At 34.1% G+C, this 14,312-nt stretch overlaps 1 protein-coding gene across 17 annotated transcripts in view; it reads right to left on the bottom strand.

Moving 5' to 3' along the window:
- Positions 1-14,312, bottom strand: part of LOC144965384 (uncharacterized) — a 54,500-nt gene that overhangs the window by 37,031 nt on the left and 3,157 nt on the right. For 8 of the 17 annotated variants that reach the window (XM_078900664.1, XM_078900666.1, XM_078900669.1 and 5 more), the window contains exons 2-6: positions 12,069-12,145; positions 9,520-9,612; positions 6,187-6,267; positions 4,756-4,872; positions 255-458 (exon numbers count right to left, since the gene is read on the bottom strand). In XM_078900664.1, the coding sequence (XP_078756790.1) occupies positions 255-458; positions 4,756-4,872; positions 6,187-6,267; positions 9,520-9,612; positions 12,069-12,110 (537 nt within the window). In that variant the 5' untranslated portion in view covers positions 12,111-12,145. Of the gene's footprint in view, positions 1-254; positions 459-4,755; positions 4,873-6,186; positions 6,268-9,519; positions 9,613-12,068; positions 12,146-12,642; positions 13,072-14,312 lie in introns of those variants that run through there. The other 9 variants (XM_078900674.1, XM_078900671.1, XM_078900673.1 and 6 more) reach the window with 3 other exon arrangements.

The raw sequence follows: 14,312 nt of genomic DNA, 5'->3' as shown, positions 1-14,312 counted from the left end.
CATGGGTGAAATGTATAATCAACTGGTGTCAAAAAATGCATTTGGATTTAATATCTGTCAACTATACGACATGAGAGATAAATTGTGAGGAGATAGAAGAGAAGAATGTGTTCCATATTGAATCTGACATATAGGTTATATATAGAGAGTGGATCAAACGTGGTAAAAAATATTTGGGAAAAAATGTCATGCCAATTTATCAGAGGAAACTGAGGGAAAAGCATCAAAACGCTTGGTCAATCAAAACAAATCACCATTTTTGGTTCAGGGCTGTTCATAGCTCCCACTGTGACACGCCTTTTCTTTTCCTCTTTGCCCTCTGAAACCTTTTTCTTGTTTTGAGCAGTGGGCTCATCTGAATGTTTAAAAAGTTTGTGTCCAACTTCTTTAAAGGAATCCCATGTCCGTATCATCACTTTTGGTTTCGTTGTGGTACTAGGGGGACTTATTTTCTTTTGCTGTAAAAGTACGAAGTTGTTCTTTTCATTGTGGTGCTGGACTGCATCTAATAAAGAATACTCACGCAACAACTTTTAGTTGTTTTCAACGTGAATATTCTTGTAAATTTATTTACAAAAGGTTTCAAAAAACAAATCAAAACAAAACAAAAAACTCTAAACCAAACATTAGTTGAAAATTATAAATTGAGATAAATAAGAGTATGATGGTAAATTTATTTCTTCATTAAGGACATTACAATATTCTCTATATATTGCATATACATTTTTACAACGTACAAAACTGCTTTTTGTTTTGTTTTTCAGCGTTTGAAACATATTTAGGTCATATAAATACTAGTAAAAAGGAAGAAAATGGGATAGTCAAAATATTCTAAATTTACCATTAAAAGCACCCAAGAAAAAATAAGAGAAAGACAACTGGATCAGATAGAGAACAAAAGTAGATTCGAACAGCATGCTATCAGTTTACTTGGTTTGAGATCACATAAAAGTCTTACCAAGACACTGGCGAAGGATCCAACTATGAGGAATACACTCAAATGTTCGCAAAACATGTTCAAAGCAAATAGCTATAACAGTGCACAACAAACAGATGATTTACAAGGGAAAAAAGCATCTCCCAAAACTAATACCATACATTTGACTGTTTCCCCCTCAGGCAAAGACTCTGAATAGGGCAAGGACAAAATCAAGTAATCTCATTCCAAGACAGACAGCCTGGATTACGAAATATTACAGGGGGATAGAAGACACAGCAATTTGTTTTTGTTTGTTTTTAAGGGTCTTACTGGGGATTAATTACTGCCCACCATAAGTGGTTAAAGACTCCACCCAGAAGACACAGCAACAGTGATCTCACCACCATAAAAAACAAAATAATAATAAGATAAAATAAAATTCCCTTTATTCATCCCATAGTGGAAATTTTTCTCCTGAGGTCTATTCCAAGGGAAGACTGGAATAACCCAGGCATCAGCTGCAGTGCAGCGCCACAAATTGAGCTAGGGCGAGGTGACTTGCGCAAGGTCACACAGTGCAGCGGTGGATGATCGAACTATGTACCTTTCAGGTACGAAACAAAGACTGTACTGCGGAGCCATGTTACCCCCATGGGAGGTAAAAAGACACCACTCAACATAAAAAACTAATTATTCAACATACTACAAATAAAAGCTCAAAACAAACTTCCTAGGTTTCAATATCCTAAAAGCCTAAAGGGAAAAGGAAATGAAAAAGAGGGAAACCGTTTGTAAGGGATTGGCGAGACCTGGCATGAATAGAGCTGATGGGCCCAAGACAGCAAGAAAGGAATGGTTGAAAGAACTGTGTTAGCAGCTTACGTTCAATACGGAACAAAGAGGAGCAAGTTAAATAAATAATATCAATTTTCAAAGCTTTATTAACAAACATTTGATTTCAATGTTAAACAAAATGACATTTTAATTTGATACAGCAAAGTCAACTACTCCTACTAATCTTTTTCATTTTTCAGTACAAACACTTTTACAATAGCCTTCACTGCCAGTAGTTAAGTAACTGTCACATATCCACTGATTAAACATGCTATTTGGAGTTGATTTTCTCAAAAACTGTGACTCGCTATATTATCACTGCACAAACGGAAATGAGCCCTTCAAAGTAAGGGAAACTTCAACAAAATAACAACAGTTCATTAAATATCAAATACACTGGACTATAAAATACACAATGAGTATTCTTCTTTACCTTGAGTCCTTCATCGAAAACAATGTTTAAACTCATCGGATTCATGCATTCAATATTGATGATGATGATGATAATAACTAACAACAATAATAATAATAATAATAATAATAATAATAATAATAATAATAATAATAATAATAATAATAATAATAATAATAACAATAATAATCATAATAACAATAACAATAATAATAATACTATCTTATTATTAATATCTTTATTGTCCAATTATGAAAAATCATGACATGGTTATAATGCTCAATCAAAATGAGTAATGTAAACACATTAATATAAATGTACATTTAATTCTAATCAGACCCTGGCTAGATTTACATGACACATTCACCATGCAAATGCTCTTGCATATAAAGACAAAAGGTGCTAGATACTAGTTTCACACATCAAAATCTTTCTAACTTTTAAAGTAAAGCAGGAAGGGGAAAATATACTGACATAATGCAACAATTACAAAAATATTTATCTATAACAGCACATAGGTAGCATTGTTATTGAAATATACCCATGTTTTTCTTTTAAAAGTTGATATCAATAAGAAACCAGAGAAAAAAAAATTAAAAACAGATGTTTGCACATGTTTTTGCTGCATAATGATATTTTAACTCATGCATTCTTTGACATGCACATTGATAGTTTTGGTGAGTCAGTTGGTTTGCATAATGATGATGATGATGATGATGAATAAAAAAAAAGAAGTAAAAAGAGATGATGAAGAAGAAGAAGAAGAAGAAGAAGAAGAAGAAGAAGAAGAAGAAGAAGAAGAAGAAGAAGAAGAAGAAGAAGAAGAAGAAGAAGAAGAAGAAGAAGAAGAAGAAGAAGAAGAGAGAAGAAGAAGAAGAAGAAGAAGAAGAAGAAGAAGAAGAAGAAGAAGAAGAAGAAGAAGAAGAAGAAGAAGAAGAAGAAGAAGAAGAAGAAGAAGAAGAAGAAGAAGAAGAAGAAGAAGAAGAATAGTGTAACGAGTCGCTTTGAATTTATACAAAGAAAGACTGCTGAAAGACACAACAAGGCGAAAGGGGGGGGGGGGGGGGGGATCTAGCTGCCATTGTAAGCTCATCAATGATCATGCATATAATGTCTCGAATGTATTTCAATTATTATAATGCTTTTACAATACTTCAATCTATTTTGATAAAAACATGTCTATGGGTTTATAGCGTTTAAGTCTTAGAAAAGACCTTTTGTTCATTGTGCTTTAAATTGAAGTTGTAATTTTCATTTCTTGTGTTACTATTTCAATTAAAAGATTTCTCATTGTATCAAGTAATTTCCACCACAATGTTATTGGCTATTGTCATTAAGGAGGGGCGTCCAAAAAACCCCCTCAGACCTACAGTTGATGGGCTTGACCCGAAAAATATAAAAGACTGACATAAAAAATGTTGACATACTAGAGTTTTGCATTGACTTAAAAGTATGTGTAGTTTCATTCATCCCCATAGAAAAACAAGGCTCTTGCAATGTTTTTAACAAAAAAATTTAAAAATTTACATTATTTGGAAACAATGTTTCCACATTTGACGAAATGTGATATTTTGTAAATTTACATATTTGTGTTTGTGTTTTTCGTCTCCTGACGAAGGCCAAGGGCCGAAACGTTGTTTGTTTTGTGTTGTTCCCTTATATATGAGTCACATCTACTCACTTTATTTTTCTCTCCAAGATAAGTTTTGAACAGGCTACTTTGGGTTGGATCTTTTTCATTTCTTGTACCCACTTTGAATACTTATTATTCAACTTATTTCCAGAAATGTAGATTCATGAAATGTAGATTCAGCAACTGAGCAAGAAATTCCCATTAACATTTCTGCACATGCGATTTACCTTACAATATAGGGTGTGATAAAGATAAATAATTTAGGTTTGCAATCAATGTTAATTCAACTCATGCAGGAATGGCAAAATATTACACAGCAATACAAGGATGTTTCAAAAATAATATGGCAGAATTATTAGGAACTTTTTCATTTCAAAAGCAATGTAATGAACTGAATCAATGACTGTTATTTGATGGAGGACTTTTCAAGGTTTTAATTGTTGTCAATTAGACCACGTTTAAATTATCCCTGTGGTGGAATACATCTCTATGTTTATCTCAGACTCGAGCTTTCTCAATAAAAACATGCCTCAGCATTATATTGACAGAAGAGGTGCTCTATGCACTTGGCCTGTCAGATCTTCAGCACTCACTATTGTGACTTTTTCTTGTGAAGGTATTTTATGGACAAAGTTTTTATTCCACCACTTCCACCAAATATCAATTACATGAAAAACTGAAAAAAAGTTAAAGTAGCATAGTGAACCTCGACAGCCTGAGACTTGTTTGGGGGAGATTCTCATATTGGCTTGATGTTGTATGTGCCACTGGTGGTGACCGTATAGTTGTAAACCATAAATTAAAAACTTCAAGATGTGCATTACACATTTGTCCATGCTGTTGTTTTCTATTGTTTTTCATTTTTGAAATATAATTTGCCATATTCTTTTCAAAACAATTTGTATATCTACCAGATTTTTTTAGGAAAAAAGATTTAATTTAATAGAAAAAAATTACCATTGAATCAGCCCCACTTAAATGAGAAGTAGAGGTAGCAGTTTTTGAAGTAGGTTTGGGTCGTGAGGGCAACTTGACTATTGTCGGTGGTGCAGCACTAATATCTTCATAAAATTCCTGTAAATTGTGAGTAAAAGTAAGAGCTACAGTCATCCCAGCAAAATCTGGAATCATATTGCATAGGGTGCAATGTCATTAAAAAAACTGATTTCATGCTTCACGGTATATTTAATAATAGAATATATTTTGTATAGTGTCACCCCAAATTACCCCAGCTCTAGGTGCATTGGGTTTATCTTGGTTTCTATAGTGCAAAACGGACAATAACAATTGTTTGCTACCCTTTGGATAAGACACAAATCTATCGAAAAGTACTGTTCTACAAGATCTAACAGACCCAGCTAAATCACTGCTGGGTGAACAGGGGGCTTGGAAAAAATCTCAACTTCACCCGAGATTGATCTTGGTCACTTTGCTTTGTGAAGTGAGTTCTCTACCAACTGAGCTATCAGGACTCCACTATATAAATTTGCTTATACTTTCTAAGCCTGAAAATGCTTGTCAATTCATTACATTCATGTTTCAAAATGTTTTTAAAAAAACAAAGACATCTCTTTTCAGATGGTAAACTAAATCAACAGTGTATTTATTTGGATCTTGTCATACATGTATTAGGTCACATAAAGACGCATGTCGACGGTCAGTGGATCAAACCTCTGAGTCTTGATTGTTGTGATTGGTGGATCAAAAAACTCTGAAGTCTACATTTAAGCTTTGCGTACCATGTTTTATTTAATTTTGGGTGGATCAGACCTCTGATGACTCACATCATTAAAATCAGTGTAATACAATTAAATCATTACAGTTTGCATATAAAGTTTCAAATAATATAATTCATCATCTCATTGATCAAAATCTTTCCAAAAGAAATTTTTAATTATTAAAGCAAAAATCACAAAATATGCAATATTATTGAGTAACTGCATGAATCGGTCAACAAATCTGACATTCTTTGAGGGATTCATTCAATCAATATTGTTCAAAAGGAGTGCACATAGGTTAATATGTTAAATAAAATCTACCTAAATGGAACTCTTAGCATATCATCGTCACAACAACAACAAAAATATATGCCTCCTTTTCCTGAAAATTTAAAAGCTAAATTTCAAAGAAAAGACTTGAACACGGGATGAACAAATGGAGAAACATGTTATACCATAAAAAATGTATAATGTGCTCTATAATGCTCTATTCTAACTTTAATCAAAGAAAAATAACAACAATGAAATAAGAACTATTTGAGGAAATGATAGATTAGCCTAGTTGTTCACGTAAAGATGATTACAAGGTAAAAGAAAATAATACATTCTTTTTAATGAAAAAAAAAAGAAAGGTCAGGTAAGAGAGAAAGAAATGATAATAAACACTCACATCTTGTGTTGGCGCCACAGGTGTTGCTGGGAGTGGGTTGTTTCGATTAGGCCTTTGCGGTAATGCAGGTGGACTATTTTCCTGTTTTATAATAAATCAAGATTATTACTAGGATTGGAACACACGAGCTGCTTGTTTTTTTCTTAGTTTTTGTTTTCTATTTTGGTAAAATAAGAAATCCTTTATTTGGGGACAAGGTCCCAGAGTTTAAGTCAAGTCTTCTTTGCAGATAGTTATGGCAACTGCTCTGTGGAAGGGGTAGGTGGGGTCTAATTCTAAACGGATTCAAAACAGGCTTAATAATTGAGCACAATTTTGTTAGTTTTTAAGGGTTTTACGGCGCTTGCAACAGATTTAGACGTCTAGGTCATATCAGTGCCCATAAAAATGAAAAAAAATGAGATAGTAAAAGGTTCTAGAATTACAATTAAAGAACCCAAGATAAAGTAAGACAAAGGGGAATTGGTTCAAATAGGGAACAGGTGTAGATTCCAGGAGCACACTATCTGTGTACTTAGTTTGATTTGTTTGTTTGTTTGTTGCTTTAGGTCTCTTCCAACACAATTGAGGTTATATGAGAGACCGCTGAAACAAAAAAACAAGCAATAAGAGAGACCGCTGAAACAAAAAAACAAGCAATCTAACAAAAATAGTACAAATGTAAATCAAAATCATAACCTAAAGATATCATAAGCTTAGTTTGAGATCGCCTAAATGCCTCATCCTGACACAAGCCAGGTCCTCAGTAAGAGGAACACTCAAATGTTTACAAAACAAAATATTAAAAAAAAAAAAATTACAGTGCATAATAGAGAAAAAATTTACAAGACAAAAAAAACACAATTCTAATGATACATTTGGCTGTTTCCCTCCCATCCAGGGTATCTGGCCACGGCCAGGATAAAACCAAGTAATCTCATTCCAAGACAAAGACAGAAAGCATGTTGGAAAACAGATATAGAGGGATAGAAGACACAGTAAGTGCCTCCCTGCCCATTATGGGCGGTCAGGAATCCCACCTAGTAGTGAGCAGAGTGCTTTGCCAAAGAGCCTATTGGGATCATTAAGAAATGTCCAAAAATAAAATGATAAGATTAATAACATCATCAATAACATACATTTGAGAATGCATTTTGCATATTATATATATATATATACATATAAAAGGGACCTCAAAATTGGGAACCTCTCCAGTTGGGTAACCCCGCAATTCAGGATGAAATCCCAGGAAACATTTTTTTGGGATATGGTCCCTGGCTAATGTACCTGGTGCAAAAAAAAAAAAGTAGCTCTGAGAAAATTTGAATCAAATCCAGACAAATCAACATCAAACTTTACAAATGCATTAAGAAATTTATTGGATTACTTGAGGCAAAATTCGAAGAAGATCCATTGGTTGCAATAGTCATTACAGGACCTGTTCCAGATGTCTCCCATTTCTATCAGACACATTCTGACTTGTCGCACAATATGAGCAATAACGCATTGATAGTGTTCATTTCTCTTGATGTACTCATGATGGCAATCATTAACCAAAATATTTTCAAAGTTTCTCCCACTCACTCTGTCCTTTAAATAACCCCACAAATGTATGAAAAAGGGTTGCATGACAAAAAGATAACATTATGGACTGCAATGAGTTATCAACGGATCATCGGTCCATTTTTCTTCATGGATGACAAACAGACCCTCATAATAGTGAGCTCTGAGCGATACTTGGCAGTGCTTTAAAAGTTTTAGAAGAGCTTCAGTCAACGCGATGGGGGTTGAAGATCAAGAAAGACAATATTTTCAGCAAGATGGAGATGGAGCAGCTCCTCATGTGGTGAGAACGGTTCTGCAATAGTTGAACACCCATTTTGTGAATAGACTAATCAGTTGTGGGACAGAGAACAACTGGGCAGCAAATGGTCCTGATAAGTCCCTTAGACTTTTGTTTGTGGGGATGATTAAAAGACAATGTGAGTGGGAGAAACTTTGAAAATATTTTAGAGTTAAAGCATACCATTACGATAACAACAAGGGAAATTTCAAATGAACACTGTCAACGCACTATTGTTCGTTTTGTGCAATGAGTCAAAACGTGTCTATATAGAATAGGAGACATCTGGAACATGTCCTGTAATCACTGTTGCAACCAATAGATCTGCTTCAAATTTTGACTCAAGTAATCCGATAAACTTCTTATTACTCCTGTAAAGTTTGATGTTGCTGTGTTGATTTTTTTGGATTTTATTCAAATTTTCTCGGAGCTAATTTTTTCTGTCGCCTGGTATACCATGACACACACACACACATACACACACACACACACACACACACAAACGCAGACCCAAATTAATGTTAATAACTTTTGCAGTTTTATAGTCCTGTTTGTGAAATTTCACATATCATGGGGACTGTTGGGGCAAAATGTTTATCAAATTTCATAGGCATACTTTTGTTATGCACTGTACAGTGCAAAATTGTACAATTGCACCAAATTTGTTTTTTCTGTAAATATGTTCACAAATTATTTTCTTCTTGAATAGATATTCATGTTTTCTTTTTGCAAATCCTGGCTCTTACACCATGACAGAGAGCTTTTGCTTTTGAGCAATATTTCAAAACAAATTCTTTAAAGAGGCACACAAACATTTGAATAAAAGGAATGGTATTTCATGGTTCAAAGCCCTCCTCCCCTCCCCCCAACCCCCCCCCCTCCACCAAAAAAACAAAACAAAAGAAAACAACAAAAAAACCCCCCCAAAAAATACAAAAAAAACCCCCTCCAAACCCTCCACCCTCTAAAACAAACAAACAAACAAACTAAAAGAAATTTAAGATGGGTTAACTCTAAATAGTCTTCCTGAGAAATGTATTATGGTCGACCAAAGCGTGCTACATCAGCAGAGAAATACTTACTATATACAGGACTCAATTGATCATCATTGAAAAAAATAGGTTCCGAGACTGAATATCTCGCGAGAAAGTGTTAGAAGAGTGTTAATTCATTATTTGAACCTCACCTAAGTAAATGAGAATCAAACATAAATGCACTGTCACAGACACCTGAGATTGAGTCAAAATGGGCTAATGGCTGAAATCCTAAATGGAAAAGGCTGGTTTTCAGACGAGGGTCTTCTTTTTTCTATCCGGGAACTAAAAAAATTGTGTGTTTTGGTCCGCCCATGAACAATATTAACTACTCTTGAGTTCTGAATGAAAATAAATTCATTTTCATCTTGAATTGAAGAAGGAATTTGTAATTTAATTTAATTTTCTTTTAAAGAAGTCCAAAACTTAACATGAAGTCAGGAGTTATGATATGGCTATATTTATTAATAAACTTACTGGTGGAGAAGGAGGGTTTTTTTTTACAGCAGGGGCTGCATTTCTTTGTGCATGAGGCCTAAATGGAACAGGGGGTGGCGTTTCATCATCAGGCTAGAGGTCCAAATGATAAAAAAATATTGAATCATATTGTGGCAGTGAGTATTAAAAATAATAACAAAAAACAATTGAGCATTTATATAGCCTAATATCCACTAAACATGCTCAAAACCCATGACAAGGGGTCCCTAGCCAACAGCAACACCAACAGTGTGGCTCAGCAGTACGGTCTTTGCTTCGTACACGAAAGGTAATGCCGCTGCGCTGTGTGGCCTTGAGCAAGTCACCTCACACTAGCTCAATTTGCAGCGCTGCACTGCGGCTGACGCCTAGGTTATTCCTGTCTTCCCTTGGAATAGACCCTAGAGACAAATTTCCCCTTTGGGATGAATAAAGGGAATCTATTCTATTCTATTTATTCTTAAAATGTAGGACGAGCCATAATGCCTGTTAGGCGATATTACAACTAAGACAAAAGCTGTAAGGGCTAGGTACTCATTTTACACCTGCGTCCGGTAAGAGAATGAGAGTAAAGGGCCATTTCTAAGGATTCAACTATGCGCCACTCAGAGCGGGACTCAAACCTAGGACCTTCCGATTCAAAGGCGAGTGTCACACCAAAAGTCCACAGAGCCGCACAATGACTGATATCCTCATGATACGACCACAAAAAGACTGAACTACAAAAACAAAAACATACCAAAGCCCCCATATATTATCTTGGGATTATCCAAAAGCCCAGTTAATGAAATTTGAGTAAAATTTATGAAGAAATGAATATAGTTTCTTAAACTGGAATAAAAAAATTAAAGTTTCCATCCATTTGACTCAAATTAAAAATTAACTATGTAGTTTACCCTTACACCATATCCTATTGAGACATGTTCAAACATGTGATCACTTAACTTGATCATCTGTATATCGCAATTCCACTATATGAGCTCAATGTGCTTTACACGGCCTTCCAAGCCAACAGCAATACTTAACATTATGCCTGTAAGGCAATATAACAATTTCTGCTGTTAATGACCAGGTACTCATTTAACACCCGAGCACAGTGAGAGAAGGTGAGTAAAGAGCCTTTTCAAAGGACTGAACTATGTACTGCTCAAAGCGGGACTCAAACCTTCCAATCCAAAGGTGAGTGTCATACCACTAGACCACATAGCAGCACTAAATTGATTTGGTATTACGTCAGAATGAATCAGAGGCTAAAAGTTGAATTGAACTTTATCCCTAATCAATATGCTCAATTTAAGCAGATGAAATAGGCATAGTTTGGTAATTCTGATTGTTTTGACTTTGAATTCAACTTTCTGTCACTCATTTACCCAGGATTAAAACCAGATTGAGGCTGCCTGTCACAGATGATCATTTATGAAAAACAACAAAAATTCCAGTCATACAAATATTGAACCAACAATGTTTCACTCTGCTCTTTTTATGGTGCTTTAGAAGACGCATTTGCACACACACACACACACACACACACACACACACACACACACACACACACACACACACACACACACACACACACACACGTGCGAGCAAACACAAACATCCGTCCTGTATCAAATAAAAGAGCTCAACATCCAAACTTCTACAAGTTATCTAATACTCAATTCTCATAACACCGAAATATCTGTCACTGGACAATGAGAACAAATTAACCCTTTAAATAAATAAATAGATACAGTTCTACAACACATCACTTTATATGCTCCAACCAATGAATACAGAGACAAATGTCAATTTCATACAACTTGCATATTGGGTACTCCATTTTATTTTTTACCAGCACTCATATTTAACAAAATTGAATAAATTAAAAATAAATATGAAAAGTTTTAAAGCACATTTCCATTAACCATGCTAAATATTTCAAAATCCTTCATTTATTCCTCCTACAGTAGGCCATATAAAATCAAATTTCACGTTCATTTAGTATTAGTTGCCCATTAGGTGTTATATTTGTACCAGCATCCTTCACTGCCTGTTGTGAGGTACTCATTCACACTTGAGTGGAGTAATATGTGCAGTGTCTTGGTCAAGAACCCGATGCTAGGATCAAAGTATGCACTCATTTTCAATCATATTGTCATTGGACACTCTTAATGACTTAAATTACACGATGAGATGCTTCGTTTAATCAAAAGGCGAGGACATGAGAAAGAAAACTGATGATACTTAAATCTGAACCAGTATCATAATTACAAAATAATGCAATTTATAAGGCAAAAAATTAAGTACAGCAGATAACTACTGATATATCCGTCTAATAATATATCTCCTTCATCATCATATACCATAAGAACTTGCATAAAATTGAAAGAAATTAAATATGAAATTGAAAATTTGGAAAGCAGACATTGGTGCAAGATAACACTATGAAAAGGTGTGAATGTTACTGTTGAGGTTGAGGAAGTATGATTTTTTTATAATGCTATTTTTGCTTTGTAACATTCACGTCTTTACAGAGTATATATAATGAACTGAGTGATCTGTACCGGAGTGGGAGGTGGTCTCCTTGAATTTGGATTGAGTGGCATCTTATGTCCTTTCTGAACCTTGTTTCACTCACAATCTGAAACGAAATTCATGTTAAGATATATATAGTCTTTTACAAAAGAAACTGGACAGTTTATTTCCGTTAATAGTTTGTAATGGTTGAAACAAATACAATGAGACTTACATATTTGGAAACTAGACCAAACTAGTTTTCTTGTGGTGTATAATTTATTGAATTTGTGTAAAGTGTTGAAAAGTTGCAGATATCTTAAAAACCAATCATTAAAAAATCGATTTTATAAGTTTGGTTCTGTCTTGCACAGGTTGGAGTGTATATAATAATAATAATAATAATAATAATAATAATAATAATAATAATAATAATACTAATACTAATACTAATAATAATAATAATAATAATAATAATAATAATAATAATAATAATAATAATAATAATAATAATAATAATAATAACAATAATAATAATAATTTGGAGTGCTTATTTGCAGTAGTACTGCGAATATTGTGTCCACGACGGAATCACTATTCGCAGTAGTAAAAGCGCTCTCCCACCTCTGAAAATTAGTCCTTGTCCCCTCACTGAACACAACACAGTATTTACTGTTCAAAATGGCGTGTTGTCAGATGGCTTGAAGTTGAATGAGGGTGTGTTAGTTTGAGAAGGAAAGAAAAGGAGGGATGATTGAAACATTTTGTGTGACTTAGAATTGAGATTTTTAACATTTCAACTTTTCCTTCAAGTCTGAAACTTGACAAGATCGTGTTTTGTTTTGTTTTTGTTAATCCAATCCAATCCATGAAAATTTCCCTGTCCACACCTCTCCAACTTGATCATTCGTTCACATCTTGAAATCTAGCAGCTTATCTGTCAGATTACTTTAATGAGAATAATTCTGTCCCCATTTATTGTACTCTCTCTCTCTCTCTCTCTCTCACTCTCACTCTCTCTCTTGCCATTGCTCGACTCGTATCACAGTGCTCCTGCAAATAATAGAAGTTACCATCAATCAACTACCTCTATACTACAGCCACCACCACATCATCATTACTACTACTACCACAGCAACCTCCACATTGTTATCAAAACTATAGCAACCACGACCATCTTTACATCATCATCCTCCTCCTCGTCATCATCGCTACCACTGACACTACAACCACAACCATCACATCATCATCATTAGTACCACTACCACAGCTACCACATCGTTATCAAAACTACAGCAATCGCAACCACCATTACATCATCATCATTCATCACTACCACTACTACATTATCAACACCACCACTACAATCACAACCACCACATCAACATGACCATCACTACACAGACACATCGTCATCATCAACGAAACGCAAAATAATAATAATAGTAATAATTTTTTTTTTAATAAATGAATAATACCAATAAAAAAATTATTAAAATAAAATAATAGTAAGAATAATATTAACTATTAATATTTTGCGCCCAATCCTCTACACAATAATAAAGCTCTAGCCTCAAAGACTACAACTGCAAATAACTGAAATGAATTATATCTACTGGCTGCAGTACTACTGCGAATAACGAATATGAACGCTATCTCCTATTCGCAGTACTACTGCGAATAGAGGTGGCCATCATAAAAATAATAATAATAATAATAATAATAATAATAATAATCATAATAATAATAGGATAATAATAATAAATGACACTTGTTGAGCACTTTCCATGAAATCAAACATCCCAAACAAGCGCTTATTTATTATAGATATGCCGATAACCCAAATAAGCCCATAATTGCAATCGGTTATCACTGGACTATCGCTATCACTATCACTATCTCCAAATTTATATGTGTACCCCAACAAGTCGTAGGACATGATGCCAATGGAAAAAATATATTCTTGAATTCAATGTGGTTTTGATAAGGAAAAAAGACCTCTTTAAAAATATCGTGGTAAAAAGCATCTGCTCTCATTTAGTGTAAATCATTTCATACTCCTACTCTACTCTAATAATTAAAAATAAAAAGTGCAAAGAAAAGCTCTCTCATATATAAATATATCCCTAACTTCTAACTCTAATATTAATATTCTTTCGGAATTGTCTCTTTACAAATTACAAATCACAAATTTAACGAACACTATGTAAAGCTAATATGACAGGCTTTCCATTATTACACTTCCTCTTCAGACTTCATTATGATATGCGTTACAATAAAGGCTAAAACTAAAA

The sequence above is a fragment of the Berghia stephanieae genome, chromosome 2, assembly GCF_034508935.2.
Source record: "Berghia stephanieae isolate SIO BIC M18660-M18661 chromosome 2, UCSD_Bste_1.3, whole genome shotgun sequence".
Lineage (NCBI taxonomy): Eukaryota > Metazoa > Mollusca > Gastropoda > Nudibranchia > Aeolidiidae > Berghia > Berghia stephanieae.
The sequence above is the reverse complement of the archived record's forward strand: the minus strand, read 5'-3'. Positions and strand labels throughout refer to the sequence as shown.